We start from the raw sequence: 18,688 nt of genomic DNA on the forward strand, positions 1-18,688 counted from the left end.
AAAATATATGGACACATATGAAATATATGGCTATTGAGAAATTTCAGCATAACGAATATTAATTCATATAATGGTAATTTACGAATTTCGAGTCAAAACCGCCTTGATTCTATTAAATATTCTTCAACTGCGGAGCAGACATTCCTGTGACAATGGCCTAATGAAGAGGCTTCCAAGGACAGAATGTCTGAAGTAGTGCCAATTGATTTCGATTGAATTAGTCTTTTTTCCTGAGCAAACAGAAGCGACTGCATGACAAAAAATAGTGTTCGATTGATTCGTCATCACTACAAAATGAACGCGGAGGGGAAGAGGCATACCTGCTCTGTGCAAGTAAAAGTTTAGCGTTTTCATCGCTTCACCCTTTGTGTGTCTTTTTCTGTGTCAATTAATTCGTCCAGTTCCTGGCAGCGCGCACAAGCCATGTATTCGCACCAAATAGCCCACATAGCAGTTTCACTTAAAAGTTTAGATTTAGGACGCGACGGCATATCATTGATTTCTCAGTTTCATTTTCTTCCTCATTTTGGCGTTATCTTTTCCCGCCTAGATCCTTTCTGCCCTCAATCCGTTTTCCCCGTGTAGGTAAGAAAGTATGTGGCTAATTACACCTCACGAAATCCCTTGCTTTTTGCTATAGAGCCTTCTCGACGTCTTTCCCTCACGCATAGCGAAAGAACACAACCTCGCTAACGTATACTTCAGGGTTATCAGCGGGGAAGTTCGGCTACGTGGACGCAACACCACTCGGCTCTTCTGCAACCACAGTGCAATCACAGACCACACCTTTAGCAGAGAGGCTTCTACAACGGCTTGGTCGAGTTTCACAATAGACGTAAGCGTTGTACTATTGTAAACTATAAATGCGTATAGGCTTGTATACATATGAACGGATTCAACAATATGACTTAAAGCTGCTACTGAAATTGGCGCCGATACATACTTCATTGATTTATTAAAAAACACAAGAGCGAGAAGGGGCGGCTCGCGTCTTTCTACTTTCATTTCCAATCCACGTTTTCATCGCGATCTATAGAGTATGGATCTTATGAAGTCGGAGGAAAGGCTCCTGGAGCACTTGCCGAGACGTTTCTTAGCACAGAAAGTGTTGAAAACGTTGTTGCGCTTACGCACAACTGTTCTTAAGAGACAGAAATTAAGCGGTATCGAACACTCCTTTCCTTTTAATATTTTTGCTTCTCTCTCTCTCTTTTTTTGTAGCGCCTCCTTTTTCTTATATTTTCATTACGCTTACAACCTTTCTTCCAGCACACAGAAACCAAGCTCTCTAACCATTGTGCCCATCCGATGTGCCCTTCCATTCTCTGCCCTTCCAGTGCGCAAGATACCTATGCTACCAACTTAGTACATCTCTACACAGCCCAACTTTTCCCGAACACCAGTGCTGTGACCGCTGATAGGCGTTCTAATTGGATGACCATCCTTTTCTCTTGGGGTCACTTACATTTTCACTGGTATGGTGTGTGCGGCATACATGATAGGAAATAACAAACTAATAAGCTGGATTAACTAGCCTAGTCCACAATTACTCAGCTAGACTTCTCAAGGTTAAACAATGCCGCGCCCCTTAACGCGTTGTTCACAGAGGGCGCGGTCGCCGCATCCGCTGAGCAATGACAAGCGCCGGCGCGAGTGAGTTTGTAAGGCGCGGGGTTTTCCCTTCGCACAGAAGACGGTTACGTGTTTTCAAATCAAAGAGACAAATGTTTTCTTTCAACGAGAGAGACAGGTAGCAAGAATAGAACAACAGGTGTGTTACCGCGGACAGCTCTTTCCAGTAAAGGCCTGCCTTGCATGAGGTGTCTGTCGCTTTAAAGGCTCGAGAAACATGTTTATAGAAATAAGTTGTTGACGCTCTGTTTTTCAGTACACCAGGTGTCCTTAGCGCTGGTGCATCGCTTGATGTTAACGAGTATAGATTTAGAGATAAAGCGGCGAACCGGAGTACAATGGATGCACGTATGAAGGCAAGGTCAACGGAAACCTTTCTTTTTAAGATAACTTTAAAAAGACAATAGAAAGATTATTAAAGTGAAGCTAGATTGGTCTAGACTGCAATTACGAAAAAGCAAAAAAAATGGTCTCATCGTCTCGCGTTCTTCGGGACGTGAGAAAAAGAGGCGACAGTGGAAGGCCAGTGGCCGACGTCACCTCGATTATTTCTCGCGAAATATCGTGAACCTGCAGGTTTGTAAGAAAACGAAACAGAAATTAAGCAGAAAATGGAAGCTTCAAGAGAAGAATATTTCTGAACAGGGTGTGGCGCAGGACCGCAACGTTTCGACTATATAGGACTTGTCTTCGACATGATTAATCTTCTGCCCGGACGATTATTGGTGGTAAACAGAAGACACGCAACGTAATAATCTTCAGACCGTGTGGCGAAGAACGACAATGCTCAACCTCGCAGCTTTCGTGGATGTTTCTTGAAAAGTGACAAAAATTTAAGGCAAGATTAGTGCCACGAATACATGCACGCTGTCAACTGCACCCGTCATCACCGTAATCATCATCAGCCTACATTTATGTACACTGCAAAACGAGGGCCTGTCTTAAAGATCTCCAATTCGCCCTGTCCTGAACGAGTTTATTTCATTTTACGCCTGCATTGAACCTGTGAATTCAAGCGTAAAGGGAATTCGATCCGTGCTAAGCACAAAACAGAACCAGAAATGAACAATATAGGAGCACACTGTCTGCGCAGAGTGCCCCTGAAACTATTAACTTCACCGAAAAAAAATGGAAAAAAAAGGTTATAGAAGAAGCGATAACTTCTTTTGTTGAAGCAATCGCTTGACATATTTTGACTACTTTTTTAAGGGCTTTCTCACACTGCAGTGGAGTACGTTCAACGACCAAATAGAGTACGTCACGTCACGCATGGGAACTCTTGACAGTGTGATGAAATAGAGGACAAACGGTTACCCCGTAGGCACTAGTCGCAAGATTTCCTTTTTTTCCCTTCTGTTGATTGGGTTGTGAGAATCTAAGAATACCGTGACAGATAGAACACCGTCCAGCGCAGAGTTTACTTTCGCAGGCGCGAAAACCGAATCCTATTCGTTCATTTCCGGGACGTCAGGGCGAAGACGAACTTTTGACAGTATTGCTGCCTTTCTGGAACCATGTTATTGGGAGCCAAGGCTCATAGAGTCATGTGCAACGCTTTCCTCTGAGGAGAACACCTACAAAACTCTTACTCAAGGAAATTTGCTGGCAGGCCAGTTGGTGATGCATAGTTCTTGGGCATAACAGAACAAACATAACAAGAAACCAAGGAGACACAGGACTGAGACACATGGATTCGGAGGTGCGAAGGTGCCGGGTAGAACAGCGCGGGAAATAATTGAAGCTCACGAAATTGACAAGCACGGCACATCGTGCGTTAGCACTCCTTTGATCCTGTTAACAATAACAACAACGAAAAAAGAGCACGAATTTTTTGCATTACCCGCAGTGGTGGTCCAGTGAATATGGCGCTCGCTGCTGACCCGAAGGTCGTGGGATTGAATCCCGGCCGCGGCGACCGCATTTCGATGGAGGCGAAATGCTAAAGGCCCGTGGGCTTAGATTTAGGTGCACGTTAAAAAAGCCCAGGCAGTCAAAATTTCCGGAGCCCTCCACTACGGCGTCCCTCATATATTTCGTGATATTGGGACGTAATACCCCAGCAATTACATTATAGTATAGAAGAAGAGAGAAAGAGTAGAGGAAGGCAGGGAGGTTAACCAGAAGTTTGCATCTGGTATGCTACCCTGCACTGGGGTTGGGGAATAGGGGGTTGAAAGCGAGAGAGAGAAAATAAATAATAAGAAAAAATAACAATCACAACCACACACACACAAGAGCGTTCAGCTCAGAGGCGCTCTGACAGGCCAGTGGATCGCAGGAAGGCGAGTAGTGCTTGTAAAGCCTTCTTCTGCGACGTTATGTCCGAACGATGGCGTAAAAGTCTTTCTTCTGATAGAGGCTGATCGTCTATCTTGTTGAGAGCATGGCAAAGAGATTTTCTCTGTGTTCTATACTTCGGACAGTTACACAGAACATGCCGAATCATTTCTTCGTCGCCGCAGTGTTCACAGGCGGTGGTGTCGGCCATCCCTATGCGGAATGCATACGCATGGGTAAACGCGACGCCCAGCCATAATCTACAGAGAACGGTAGCGTCACCTCGGCGAAGTCTTGATGGCAGTCGAAGGCTTAACGTGGGATCAAAGGAGTGTAGTCGTGCATGCATGAAATGTGGCGCATTCCAATTTGACATGGTGCATTGGCGAGCGAGCATGCGGAGCTTCCGAGCAGCGTCTGTCCTGGAAAGAGGTATAGACAGGTCGCGGTCCTCTGTATGGGCTGAACGGGCAGCTTGATCGGCCCGTTCATTGCCGATAATCCCACAGTGACTTGGTAGCCATTGAAATGTATAATTTTTAGCATTACGTAGGAGGTTAATGTTATGTTCTGGAATTGATTATGCAGTGGAGCACGTGTTTGTGGAAAGGATTTTTTTCTTCATGTATTTGTGATCTTTTTTTTGGGGGGGGGGGTGGGGTGAAGGCGGAGGGATGTCTCGTCTAATAGTGATTGTTGTCCATAAATATGCAAGCTGACCCAAAAATAAACTGTTAGTGGAAGTCAACACTCTTTCCTGTGCCTTCTTGGTTTCTTGCTACGTGTGTGCTGTTATGCAGACGAACTTACTCATGCATTCAGAGTGGTATCGCAAAAGATACTTTAAGCTGCGCGAGAGTGGACAGAAGAATATTCCGAGCTCGCAAAGTTACTCGAACAAATTCTCGTCGATAAACGATAGCGCTCGACAACGTCGAACGCACAAGTCGGGGTGTGCGTGTGTGGTTCCCCGGTCGTTCACGTTTACGGGTTGCCTTAGAGAAAAGTTGTCCCGCCGACTCACTCCACTCGCGCTCTCAGAACTACGACAAAATTTGCCTTCTTTACTTACACCAGCGTACGAGCTAGACCAGCCAAAATCTTTCCGTGGGAGATGACTCAACGAAACCAGCCCACATTTTTTTTCTCATTCTAATGGCGTCACTGGGTTCACCCTTTCGTTTGGTTTTTCTCCAAGCGCGTCTTACACTTTCTTCATTTGTTTTTATTAACTATCGCGCGCGCACATTCGAGACACGCCTGATCAAACAACTTCGAAGACGCGTCGCAACTTCGACGGAACACACGAAGGAAACAGCTGCGTTAGCCTTAAAAGCGTGCAGCGTTATCGTATATAGTCACCAGGAATGCTCCAAGACACCGACTGAGATTCACGAATGATTAATGTAAGAATGAAAAAAAAAGAAAACTTGCCAAGCTTTGAAAACATTTCGTGTTACTCCTGGTCTCTGGTCTCAGCTGCCAAACACAATATAAATGAAGTTATCGAACACTGTAAGCTCATGTCCAAGTCTTCCAAGTGTTCTGTCTGCCGTCTAGCAACCATTATCGGCAGCAGACGACATGACCGCGGATGTATACATCGCCGCGTAGGAACGCTGCGTGCATCGGTCTTCTGTACGAACTATGCAGCGTATTCAAATATTCTATGGTGTCAGGTCACACTTACTCATTCTTTACGGAATATCGTATGTTTATTGTTGTGAGCAGCAGATGTGGTGTGGACGTATACATAGAACTGCACCGCGGAGGAACGCGGAGTGCACCGGCACTCCTGATCTCATGCACCTTGAAGCGACTCTATAGTGTCCGCCATACTGCACACTTTTACCTACACGACGGAGCCAATTCAGCGACGAAGGAGTGCTCCGGGGCAAGATGCACCACCATATTATTTGCTTTCATTTCTCGAATCCCAGAGCGGTATATGCATGCACTTTCTCGATACACACATACGTGGCATCGAGCCAAGACTGCGCGAGCTATAGCCGATGAAAAAAAAAAGCTTTAGCGGGTTTTTATTTTGCTTTCCTCGTAGAACGCATTGTGCGCCGATGCGTAATTACCGGGCTCGACACCAGCGAGTTGTAGGTAAAAGGCGGAAGAGAGACCTTGAAACTGATAGGCAAGTCCTCGTCGCGCAACGCTCGTTTTAACTCAAGGGCGGGGTTTCACGGCTCGTTTTCGACAATTTCGTTCTCGTAACGGAGTAAGAGGGTGAGTGTTTAATGGTTGTAACGGACACTGGAAACGGAGCTACTGGCTTCCAGACGCTATCTCCGCTGGCACATTTGGTTTGAGTGAAAGAAAGTTCACCACTGCAGCGTCATAAATGTATACGTGTTTTCTGCATTTAAAATACAGGGCTAATGTCATTATCTTTTCGAAGTATCCGATTCGGTGCTTCTTTATTCTATATGGCATGCTAAAATGTGAATGCCGATATTGTTTAGCGAGCCACAGCTCCCAGGAAAGATAGCCAGCGTGGATGGTCTTGCTGTGTGCTTCAAAGGGCCAAGCCTTATGGAAAAGGTAACAGCCTTTCTTGTTTGATAATGCAGCGACAGCCTGCTTCTTCATCATCAATTTTTCATTAAAGGCCACAGCGCGGCATTACATCAATAGAGATCAAACATGAATACTTTTCTTTTACAAAAGTACAAGCACAGTATTAGACCAACAAGTCAGAAGTACGGACGTATGCTTTGATATAGAAGTGCATAGCTCGTAATAGGGGACATATTTTCTTGTCCCATTTCTTGTCCCCGTATCCTATTCTGCCTTTGGAAGTAGCAAATAACCCCGTACCTGATGATATATCGGGAGCATCTATCTTTAGAGTTATTCTTTGATTCCATTCGAACATTTCGCTATTCGGACAGCCTGTTGTCGAAGCTCGTCCGCCACCATACGTTCACGTCTTATAGTACTTACTGATCGGCAGTCACCATAGGCATTCGTGTTTCTAATAAGCCTAGCTCCACGTCACTATTTACCCCTGCTGCCTCGCCAAGCCCGTCCACCGTGGTGAGCGCATGTTATCGGCAGAAACTTCTTGTGTTGGCATGTGTCTTACGCAAAAAGCGAAAAAAAGGTTAACCTCTGAAGCAGAATGTTCGTAACTCAACCGCCAGTAAGAGAAGATGAACAATGAAGAAGAGAAACAGGTTGAAAACAGAAATGCACATTGTCATACCAACTCATATGACTTGATGATCCAGCAAAGAAATATTTCTTTGCTGGATCATATCATACGAAATATATTTTCTACTCTTTCCCACCTCATTTATTTAACAAACAAAACGCGTCAACATGGCGTAGCCCGACGTAGTTTCGCGCTCAATCTCTTCACACCAACCATTGTATAGGAGAAGACGCGTACTATATCATGATACCTTGCGACCTGGTTAAACGATTAGAAGCAAGCTAAGACTACAGAAGAATAGTGTGCTGTACAAATAAGTATTTTGTCACGAAGGAAGCAGCGAAAAAATTGAGACTTAATACGAAGACAACCCAACGCCTATCTTCTTCCTAATACAAACGTTCTTTTTTCCGTTTCAAAAGGAAGAAAAAAACGAGCTAAAATGTTGTTTATTATGTGGCCCTTCCGGCATACAGTCCTTGAGATACTAACTCATCAATTGCGTCCAAAATTCTGTATGACACTCATTTTACCGTCGTTTGTATAAACGGTCAGACAGAACTTTCCTCATCGGATCATATTTCATGAGGATTTCAGAAAGCCACCGGCGAGATTGTGCAATATGTGGTAGACATGCCCTCAACAAGTTCTTTCTCACATGACGAAGGCCGTGCGCATGACACAACTCCTGCTGAGCGACTACGACAAGCCTAGATGGAAGTTCCTTTTTTTATTTTGTGACGCCATAATCCGCAGCGTCAAAGCGATACACTTGCTGTGGACTTGTTATTGTAATTATTTGGTTTGTATACACAGAACACACAAGGACACAGAATAAATAGTGAAGGAACAGGCTGACCACTGCCACCTAAGGGGGCACAACGCCTGGCTGCTCCCTCGGGAAGGGGGAAACATAGAGGAAAGAGAGACAAGAGGAAAGAAAGGGAAAAGAGCAAATTAAAACAAATACTACAAAAAGGGAACGAAATAAGCAGTAACATGGAAAAGTGTTTGTAAACGTGAGGCCAAATCGGTTTCGTTTATGAATATTACCAGGGCTCAATGGGCCTGGTGACGCCAAGGAGCGAATCCTCCGGAAACAGACAATCATCAAGCGTCGTGCACTTAAGTCCAATGAGTCCATGTTCCTTGATGAGCAGTGGCCGCGGCATAACGAATGCGGGACACTCTAAAATATGGTGTTCAAACTTCTCTCAGGAGCCACAAGAGGTACATAACGTTAACTTGCCCAAGTATGCATGTAACCTGTCTTCGCCACCTCCGCGCAACGGGCATCAGGCCCGGCCAAACCACACGGCCTTGATCGCTCGTTGGATCCATGAACCTTTTCGACCGCTCACTTTTAGAATTTCTACACAAAGCAAATTTGTACATGTACCTATGACACGGTGTTCCACTGTGCCCAAGGGCAAGCATTGGAAATAAAAGGAAAGACGAAGTTACACAATGCCACGATCGTACAAAATGAAAAAAGGCAGATTCTTTTCGTTCATCTCTTATAACGACAAGTAGGTGGTCACATTAGCGGGCTATCGCTGGGTGTCTTCATCAGTGATGGACACATCCATTACGCGCATTTAGCAGGCGTGTGCTCACGCTTAAACACTTTCTTTCTTTTTTCTCGCCTCGAGACAACACATATATTACGCCACTCTACCTTGTTACAGTTGTTCACTGCGCGGTGTCCATTAACCTCTCCAACAAGCGGGTTCTTATGTCGCCGAGTGTGTCGTTGTTTTTACCTTGAAAGCCGTCGCGAGCGGCGGACTGCGGCAATGGACGGGGCTTAGTCACCATCAAGCGGCGTGGAAACAGAAGAGCGTAGACGTACGCTACTGTTACAAATGTCGAAATACAACGCACTATACTATATGACAGTATGTCATGACTGTTACGTTCATTCATACGTTATACTATAACAATACATATAGTTATACATACTCGTATTAGCCCACACGTTCGTAAACATCCTCGTTAATTATGTTTGAGATTCAGCATCAAAACGGGGCTGCAGGAAAACCTGTGGTGACTGGTAACACTCAAATCGGCTGACTTGAGTGGTATTGAGGAGCCGTTTGGTAAGTAACGTTTAAATGGGGTTCACGAATCGACAGTTAATCTCATTGTCAGATACACTACTGTGAACACGGTGAACGAAAAGCGGAATCACTTTATATGGCACTGTATTCTGTACATTCTCGATTATTCTCGATTGAAGATTGATATACAGATAGATGTTAATGGACTTTCATGATTATGCGTGCATCTAACACATGAGTTAACACAAAGAAGGGAGCATTTGTTCCTGTGCGGCCATTTTATTCGGTGAGAGTTATGCATCTCTTTCACAGTGCCAAACTAACGAGGTGTCCTTCTGAAACGATCCCCCGTCGTTTCCGTTACTTGTATGATGTCTTTCAAGCCAACTGTTTGTATACGGCTTGTCAGACTTTGGTCGTTCCAATTTCACGGCAGCCGATAAAGAAGAACGGCTAGGTCAAGAGCCAAGATCTAGGCGACAAGACAAGACAAGACAAGATTTCCTGTTCTGGAAGTTTAGAAGAGTCTTTAAATTCTAGCTAGAACTTCAGAATTCCCCCGCATGATCAAATCATCCGGACTTTCCTTCCGGTACACCCACGTATACAGCTAACTTTGTACAAATAAGTCCCCGTGCTTAACGCATCGCTTTTGTGCAGAGGCTGAATGTCCCGTTTCACGTGAAAGAGCTGGCACTGAACACCACCTGTGGCTCTCAGTACCTCTTACAATTGTGGCTTACGCGACGAAGACGAAGAAAAAAGAAAGTTATATCTGGCATAAAGACCAGCGCACTTATTGCCAGAACGCTCAAATATAGAAAAGTATTTACGCTACGATGCGCATACTATAGTAGGCACAGTCATTCATTATCATGTGGCAAGACCTGGGGATTCACCGGGGCCTCAATTTCCCGACAGCCTCTTCCACGAGCTTATGGTATACGTTATTACGGTATCTTATCAGGGAACTGCATGGTGAATTTGAAATTGTGATGCACGCCCCGAAGAGAAAGGAAGATTCATCATAGGGCATGGAAAACGAAAGAGACTTTTTTTCTAGTCTATAAAACTGGGAGCAAAAGCACTCATCTGAGGAAGAACCTAATGAATTCATCACGCAGTTAAGCGAAGGAAAGACCAGCGGTCATAATTTGTGGTTTTTAACTTTAGTATAGTAATCACACATGGAAAAGAATTAAAGCTATGCAATAATTACTGCACTACAATTAAAAACTACCACTAATATCCGTTACGCTTTCCTTGGCTTAACTGTCCGTTGGGTTCATTGGGTTGTGTCTGACAAAGAAACCAGCACGTCGAAAAAAAATTCCCATTTCGTTCGTTTAACGAAGGAATCGGACAAAACACTTGTTACCGAACCGACAGAGTGAATCCGGCACATACTTCGCGTTCTAATGTGACACGTTGGAGTACCGCCTAATCATATCGACCGGAAAACCTCATCCATAAACGTCATTCCATGATCTGCGCGTACTTTACGACCAATCTATCGAGTTGCCCCTTGCTGGCGCGCACAACGATCGCACGCGACTCGTTGTCGCCGCGGAGTTCGAAGGGCGGTGGCGAAGGCGGGGGGGGGGGGGGACCGACACCGCGAGTGTCTCTGTATTTTCCGGTGGAGGCAAGCGCTAAGGCGCGGGAACATAAGAAACAAGCGAAGACGCTAGCGCACGCCGCAGTGTGACTCGGTGGCAAGCGCGGAGCGGGTTGAAGCGTCCAGAAAGGGTGTTCGCACACTCTCCTACAGCGGGAGCGAGTGAAGGGTGTACGCCGGGCAAGAGAGGGTGTGATTACGGAGGAACTACCTTTTGGGAGCGTAGCGCAAGGGGAGAGATTTTGCTCCCTTCTTGCCCACGAAGACGGCGGCGCCACGCGGGGAAAGCATCCGAGATGTAGGAGCAGGGGAGGAGGGCGACGGAGTGTGTGGAGAGAGCGTTACGGCGATGACGTCCGTCTAGGACCGAGCTGCGTTACGGGGCAGCCGCGTGCTTCGGTGAAGCCCAACGCGGCGCCCGGAGACCTTCACAATAAAAGGCACGGCGGCGGCTGAGGAGGACAGGCACATTTGCACAGCTCCTCAGCTGGAACGGACCAAGACGTTCGCTCTCCTGAAGAAAAGTTCTTCACTCTCGTGTGTGTGCGTCGTACTCGCTTGGACTATTTATATTATTCGACAATGATACCCTGTTGGAAAACAGCGTCCACGGCGGCTTCCATGATGGTAAGTGTTGTTCCAGGAGTACAGTACCGCATCGTGTGCTATGGGATGGGGACATCTGCACATAAGCCCGGGGTATTCAATACAGTGCTATATAGGATTCTTGTATAGATCTAGCTCCGAGGCGTGGTATGCCTATGCGTGAGGCACGGGACCTCTAATACAGTACATCGTAGGATACTTCTATGAGATTTTAGCTTTAGAAGGTATATGCGTGGGAGTTTCGCACTCGTTAACCCGTATATGCAGATTTAGACTTGGAGAAGGCGTGTCATGTTCAAATACAGCAGTAACTAGAGTATTCAAGGCGGTACTTTGTCAATAGCTTTTAAATAAAACTGATATATATATATATATATATATATATATATATATATATATATATATATATATATATATATATATATATATATATATATATATATCTATATATATATAGTGGATTGATGACACTGTCGCTTTGGTGACACTGGAGTTTTAAGCGAAGACGCCTTCATCATGTGATCAATATAGCGTCGATATGCCCGTAAGTACGTGGGCTGCATGCGTCTGGGTAATTCGATGATGAAAACAAAAAAAGCTGCTCCTCGCTGTTCCGACGTGTCGCGCCTTCGCGCACTTTTCGTTCTTGCTGATTATTCGAAAAAAGTTCGAAAAACATTCGGTATTTCGAATATGCTCTATTGGATTCGAACGCCGAATCGAATAGAAGGCTATTCGATTCGTTATTCGAAATTTTCTAATATTTTCACACCCCTGATTTTCCTAGCTTCTGCAATAATACCTCTTTTATATTATACTCGCACTTATTGAAAATATTACAAGAGTGATTGGAGCATTAGTCGATGTGATAGAAAATACCTGGTTAGCATTGTAATAGCAGATGCGCCTTCAGCTGATACGTGCAAGGTTGACCGCCAATCATTCACTGTACGCTCGTTGACATTCCTGCCGCATAAGTGGGACTTTCCCAGCTTTGGCAATGAAACGAGGAAAATGATTTGAAATGCCGAACAGCAGTCGTCAGGTGCATTAAACTGCTTTGCACCTAGCTCAAACAGAAAAAAAGAGAAAAGACAGAAAGGAGAGAACGAAAGAGAAATTTTTACTGCTCTCCCTGGCTGGCGAACGGGAATATAAGTGATCTGAAATGAACTGATGACGTAGGTGCGCTTAGACACACAGCTCCCAGCCTTGGATTTCGTTACAGATACGAGATAGTGGAGAGGCATTAATTTGAATGCGGCAATTTATTTTCGCCTACTGGACACTTAACACGACTACCTTATGATGAGATACAAAAGCTAGCCCGTGGGCTGACTTAAGTGCATAGGAACCCCAGGTGGTCGAAATTTCTGGAGCCCTCCACCACGGCGTCTGTCATAATCATATCGTGGTTTTAGGACGTAAACACCCGACAGTTCTTCTTATTACTATTAGAGATATGAAAGCTACTCGAAGCCAAGAAGAAAACAGTGATAAGAAATCGTCGAACAGGACATGTGGCTTGAGCCAAAGTTTTGGCAAGAGTCTGTCATCTTCAGACAGGTTATTGGGAAACAGTAGCCTCATGTGTACGTGCCGAAACGTGACATAACCAAGTCGTTCGATAACACTGACCGCATATAATTTACCGTTATCGTACAACTAAGATTAAAAGCCTTCTTGCAGTTCTTCGTGAGCCATATATTAGGGATATCGAGCGCCATGAGTTGAAAGGTATAGGCTTGTTTGGTGATCGCTATTGAAATGTTTCGTATCCATGTCAATAATTACGCACCTTTTCCGTACGCTTGTCATGGAAATTTTATGGCCTTTATGTGGAGTCCGCATGCACTCCGTAGAGTTCATACGGAAATCATACGGACTCATTGGAATAGCCTACCGAACGTTTAAATAGAGATCTACTGGGACCCGATGCCTGATGGGACGGCCGGGTTATCACGACAATCTGTGACCTCACCGGGGTGGGTGAAGTGATCACCTCTCGCGCATATCTCAGACGTCGGAGGTCAAGCGTACGCGTATATTACGGCAACGCGTCTGCAGGCATCGTGTCCTTATAAAGCAGCGGAGAAGACTAAACCTATACCTTGCTGCTTTCCCGATGTGCTCGATATGGCCACAAAAATAGGTAAGAGGGAAAGGGAAAAAGGCGGCGATACTATCTACCTCGGAGATAATCTCGAGGAAAAATAACCTTTCGCATAGTCGACTGCGAAGTTCTATATATATTACGCAAGTCAAACAGAAGGCCGCGCTGTCATAGCGATATGCAAAGCAGAGACGAAAGACGATGCTTTTATCGGCGCCCCAACTTGGCACACGGATCGTGGAAATATTTTGCGCAGCTCTCGTTATCCCGTTCGCGATCGGCAATACCTTGGGTGTTACGCAGCGTCTATCGTTTATCGAGACGACTCTATCTTCAGGTATAAGCGCTACGCAAAAAATGCTGCGGGTAAACACGAACGTGTAGTCGAATGCAGAGATTAAAGATGATTCGTACAACGGACGACAGCAACAATACTACTACTACTATTACTACTTCTAATATTAATAAGACGAGATAACGTTTACAACAAAGTTTTTTTTTATATTTTCAACCAGTGATGTCCCACGACACTTGTGATCAATGAAAGATAATTATGGCCAAATGTAAACTTATGTGTTTCTTCACTCTTATGCCAGCGAACGATACGTACACTTACCTCCACAGATTTATCGTAATTCACAACATCAACTATGGCTAAACAGACGACTATAGATGTTGATGTAATAGGAGGCGTCGTGAGTCTCTCTGTTCGCGTGATTACATTCAGGCATAATTCCATGTTCCCTCTTCCCATAATTCCTGCTGAAATTCCCTGTTCAACTATTTCTCATAACCAGTTAGACAGTTTTTCGAAATGTTGCAGACAAAAAAATCAAGTTTATAAGTAACGAGGACAGTCTAATTGGAATGTATAGACAGTAAAACACTGTACATTGTTTAATTTCACGGTAGTAGTGATGTTGGCCGAACTTATACCAGAATAAACGCATCGCCGCGTGAGAAAAAAAATACAAACTGCTATATCATCTGGGTTCCGCAAAAAAGTTTGGCATTACTCGTACGCCGAAAAAGGCGACGGTACGCACTATACTCTATAACAAACGGCTCATGGAGCAATGCGTGTAGACCACACGAAAAAAGAGTGTCACATGAAGAAAACTTGCGCGAATGTTATGCAGTATCATCGTGAAGGCTTTTTAACTGCGCTAATACGGACAAAGAAGAGCGAAGACGACATGCGTAGTTTGTCAGCGCAGTTAAAATCTTACGGTGAACGTCAACTAACTAGCCCGACTTGGTGCTCTACCTTATTATGTAGTTCGTCTCATGCACGCCAATTCCGACTTGGTAAGTGGCGAATATCTAAGTACACCCAGAAACCCAATGAATCGAATATAACTCTCTGTTTCGCTCTCTTCCTGTCTTTGCAGCTGCTTGTCAGCACACTCGTGGGTCTGTGTCCCGCCTTCGTGCTCGTGCACCCTGTCGGCGTTGTACCCCAGACGCAGGTGGTATACCATTCGCCGAATGGGCAACCTCTGGTGCCCGTGGGCGGTCCAGGACAGCCGCCCGTCATTTACCACTACGGTCCCGGAGGCGTCAGGTGAGATTTTACCACCAGTATAGCCACTCGATTAGGAATCTTCAGAAGAGGATCTATATATCCTGTCACTGTTCCAGAGAGCCAAATATAGCTGACGACCTGCGAGCTCCGGAAGCAAAGACATACATAAGACTTTTAGATGTGAAGCATCTTATAGCGGAGTTCAATCCGGTGGTGGTGGTGGTGTGCGGCGTGACCACCCTTACTGCGCATGCGCAAACCCTCTCCACTCCCCCTCTCTGCACATCACCTCTCCCCTTCCCCTCTCCACTCCTCCTCTCCCCTCCACTTTCCCTTCCCCCCTCTCATTTCCCCCTCACAACTCCACCTCTGAAACGTGGGCTCTACATGCCGAAACACTGCTTCGCATCGCCTCATGGTCCCCTTTAGCGGGAGAGGGTGCGATTTTCTTCTAATCCAACAGATAAGGGCGTCCGGAGTTTAAATTCGTTCCACAAATGCGGGCAGTCTTCAGAGATATGTGGAGGTGACACAACGCTTTCGTTCACTATAATACTGCTGAGATGCCATACAATGGCCTTTTTTTCAACTACTAAAGGTTATAGATTCCTTCCGATCGCGTGTAACATACAAACTGGTTGACACGAAGATGGATAGAATCCATATACGCTACCATGCCAATGATTATTGAGTTATGGAAGCAGTTTCGGGTGAATTTCCGCTTTTTTTGGCCAAGTAATGCGGGGCAGAATTACCCTCCAGGGGTGATCTGTATTTTTGTCTGCTTTCACTTCTCAATCGAGTTGATGGCTTACGCGTCACAGCATGGTAGCTTCTATCGAAGACCGGAATATGTTGCGTCTAATCTTCCCAACCTCATCACCATCAAACAAAATGTTACCCGTTCTTTAATCTTGGTTATTGAGCAGTGCTACTCGATTACGCATGACCCTGAATGATTACGTACGTTTTTAAACCTTTGTATGCCGTCACGTGTTGCCACGTAAATTGTCTTTTGGGCCTATTCAAGCTGATCTTTGCGGCTTTCAGCCTTGGAGCCCATCCAGAATATTTTCTATTCTTGTAAATCAAGACAATTCAATTAAATTATCTTGAACGTTCCATGCAGCCCAGAACTGCAGCCTCCCGTCGTACTTGTAAGAGTGGTTCCAGTGCTTCCGCCCCCGAACCAGCCTCCGCTGCAGCCTCCGTTCATCGAGGAAGTGCCACCCGTGTTCAAGAACCCGCCACCAGACCCAGAGGACACTCCACCAGCCAAGAAGCCTAAGGTACACGGACGCCGTGGCAACCGCCCCGACTGTCCCGAGGTGGACAACAAGAAGGGTATCGCACCACCACCAACCCGTAAGCCTTCCAAGAGGGGCCGCGACTCCCAGACCAGGAAGTCCAGGAGGCCACCCGCAGAGTCCACCACCAAGAGGCCACCCAACAAGCTCAACCGTCGCATCAACCCCAAGAGCGAGCGCTTGACGAACGAGAGGCTAACACTCGCGAAGAACGCTTAAGCCTCTTCTCTCTAAGCCAAACTATTCTAACACCGTGCTCTAAGCCGTCTGCGTTGATCGACCTTGTAGCTTACGCAATTTTCAATGGCGGCGGATTCCGCCATGTTGCCTCTTCCGATTGGCTCTAAAGCTGAGGGAGACGCGCGCTCCCTGTTTGTTTTTCAAAACGGCAATGTAGTGGAGCTCCGTCGTCGGTGAAGAGGTCGTAACAAAGCCTCAGAGTTCTTTGCAGACTTGTTCTTAAGAATGTCGCCATTGTCGTCTGGTCGCTGCGGTGCTTTCCCTAGTGCTTCCTTGAAACCACGATGTCCTTTCACAACTGCCGTGTATCACTTTGGTCCGATTTGCGTTCTGTACGAAGGCGTGGCTCTGTATGTGGTCGTTTGCTGACGTAGATGTTTTTATTCCTGGCGCGAAAACTAGTAACATGGTTCATGGTCCCTCCAGCCTTTTGTGTATTAGACAAGGAGAGCTCTGGAGGCGCAATGATATTAGTTCTCAGCATAAGCGTGAGCACGAGGGGGGCCGAGAAGGAGGGCGCCAATTTTGCCCCATACATATTCTGTTGGACCTTTCACGTCATTTTTTTAATTCGTACAGTTATGGCTTCGCGTGTTTTTTGACGATAATGGCAGCCAAGGACCTCTCACGTTGCATTCAACGATCTGACCCCGGAAAGCCGCGGACCAGTAGAAGCATGTCATCACTTCATTTTCATTTTTGTGTCCACTACGGAGCTCGTCTTCTTTTGCACTCGAGCAATTGGGGGTGGGGGTGTCTTCGGTGACGACTTGACCCCCCCCCCCCACACACACACACACGCACACCCCCTAATGGACAACCGGACGCGCGTCTATGGCTCCCACAACAGTTTTGTACGAAACCAGACGAAGCGCTTGAGCTTGTTGACATCTAAGAATGACGTGAATTGCATTGGCGACTTCTTCAGCGCCATCAACGTACGAATGAAAGTGCAACCTATGTTGCTAGAATGAGGAGTTTAGCTGTATTATCAACACACCTATACTAAAGAAAGATCCAATGAGGCTGCCATGTTCCAAGGAATAATTAGGAAAACGTGAGGCGTTTAAAAAAAGGGCGTGCTGTCGACGTTTCGTGCATGTTAGCTTCGTGGCGGTTTTCGCTTTACAAAGGAAAAGAAAACCAAATGTCGAGTCATTCGTGTCAGCACTTGCATTTTCCAAAGCTCTCGCTGACCGACTGAACAGCAATTACGCCACAAGTATTGGTAACAGAAAGTATAGTGGTTTTTCAAATGCATATTGAGCAAGCATCAGCGGTTTCAAGATGATTGACTGTAAATGCGGATGTTGAAGACTGCGCTAACTGCAGTAACTCCGTGCAAGGCACGGGGTTGTTTTTAGTCATATAGCACAATCTTAGTCATAACACTTCTTCCATCCACATTGCATTCAACCCATTCCAACTTCAACCGACAGCCGGAGTTTCTGGTTTCTGAGCCATCACAATGTTGACGTTTGTAACCCTCACCTTGTATAAAGCAAGACCCAGAGGCGCCGGCACGTCGATATCGATCGTCATACTTCGATCATCGAAAAATAATTTATCCACGTGTTCGCATTCATTCTAAGTTTATTCTTCTGTAAATAAACTGACCTATTTTATCTACAATTTGTTGCTTTGTGTCGTCATTACTCCTGGGATTACTTCTAAGTGATCATTGGCAGGGGCGTAGCCAGAAATTTTTTCGGGGGGGGGGGGGGGGTTCAACCATAATTTATGTATGTTCGTATGTGTGTTTGTATGTGTGCGTTTACGTATACGCAAGCAAAATTGAAAATTTTCGGGGGGGGGGGTTGAATCCCCCTCCCCCTTGGCTACGCCCCTGATCACTAGGAATTGTTAACAGTGCGGCACGCAACTTATGCGCTCGTCAGGAGACGATTGAGCACATGTCCATCCTACCAGACTCAACGACGTGGTCTAGAAGCTAATCTCCATCCAGAGCTGGGCAAAGACACTTTGAAATTGTATCGCGATACGATACAAGATACTCAGGCAAGAATTATTTGAGATACAGATACAAGGTACTACCGCAATAAATGTATCCGATACGATACTTACCTATTGTATCTTAAGATACTTGAATACATTCGCAAATTTGTTATTATAGATTTATATGA

General features: G+C 45.5%; 1 protein-coding gene across 1 annotated transcript; it reads left to right on the plus strand.

Annotated features, from left to right (window-relative positions):
• The first annotated feature begins 11,141 nt into the window (after positions 1-11,141).
• Positions 11,142-18,176, plus strand: LOC119400206 (uncharacterized). Its single transcript, XM_037667208.1, has 3 exons — positions 11,142-11,380; positions 14,864-15,036; positions 16,127-18,176. The coding sequence occupies exons 1-3, from the start codon at positions 11,336-11,338 to the stop codon at positions 16,521-16,523; spliced, it is 615 nt and encodes a 204-aa protein (XP_037523136.1). The 5' UTR covers positions 11,142-11,335; the 3' UTR covers positions 16,524-18,176.
• Positions 18,177-18,688: the final 512 nt, after the last annotated feature.

This window comes from Rhipicephalus sanguineus, chromosome 7 (assembly GCF_013339695.2).
Source record: "Rhipicephalus sanguineus isolate Rsan-2018 chromosome 7, BIME_Rsan_1.4, whole genome shotgun sequence".
In the NCBI taxonomy this organism is placed as follows: Eukaryota; Metazoa; Arthropoda; class Arachnida; order Ixodida; family Ixodidae; genus Rhipicephalus; species Rhipicephalus sanguineus.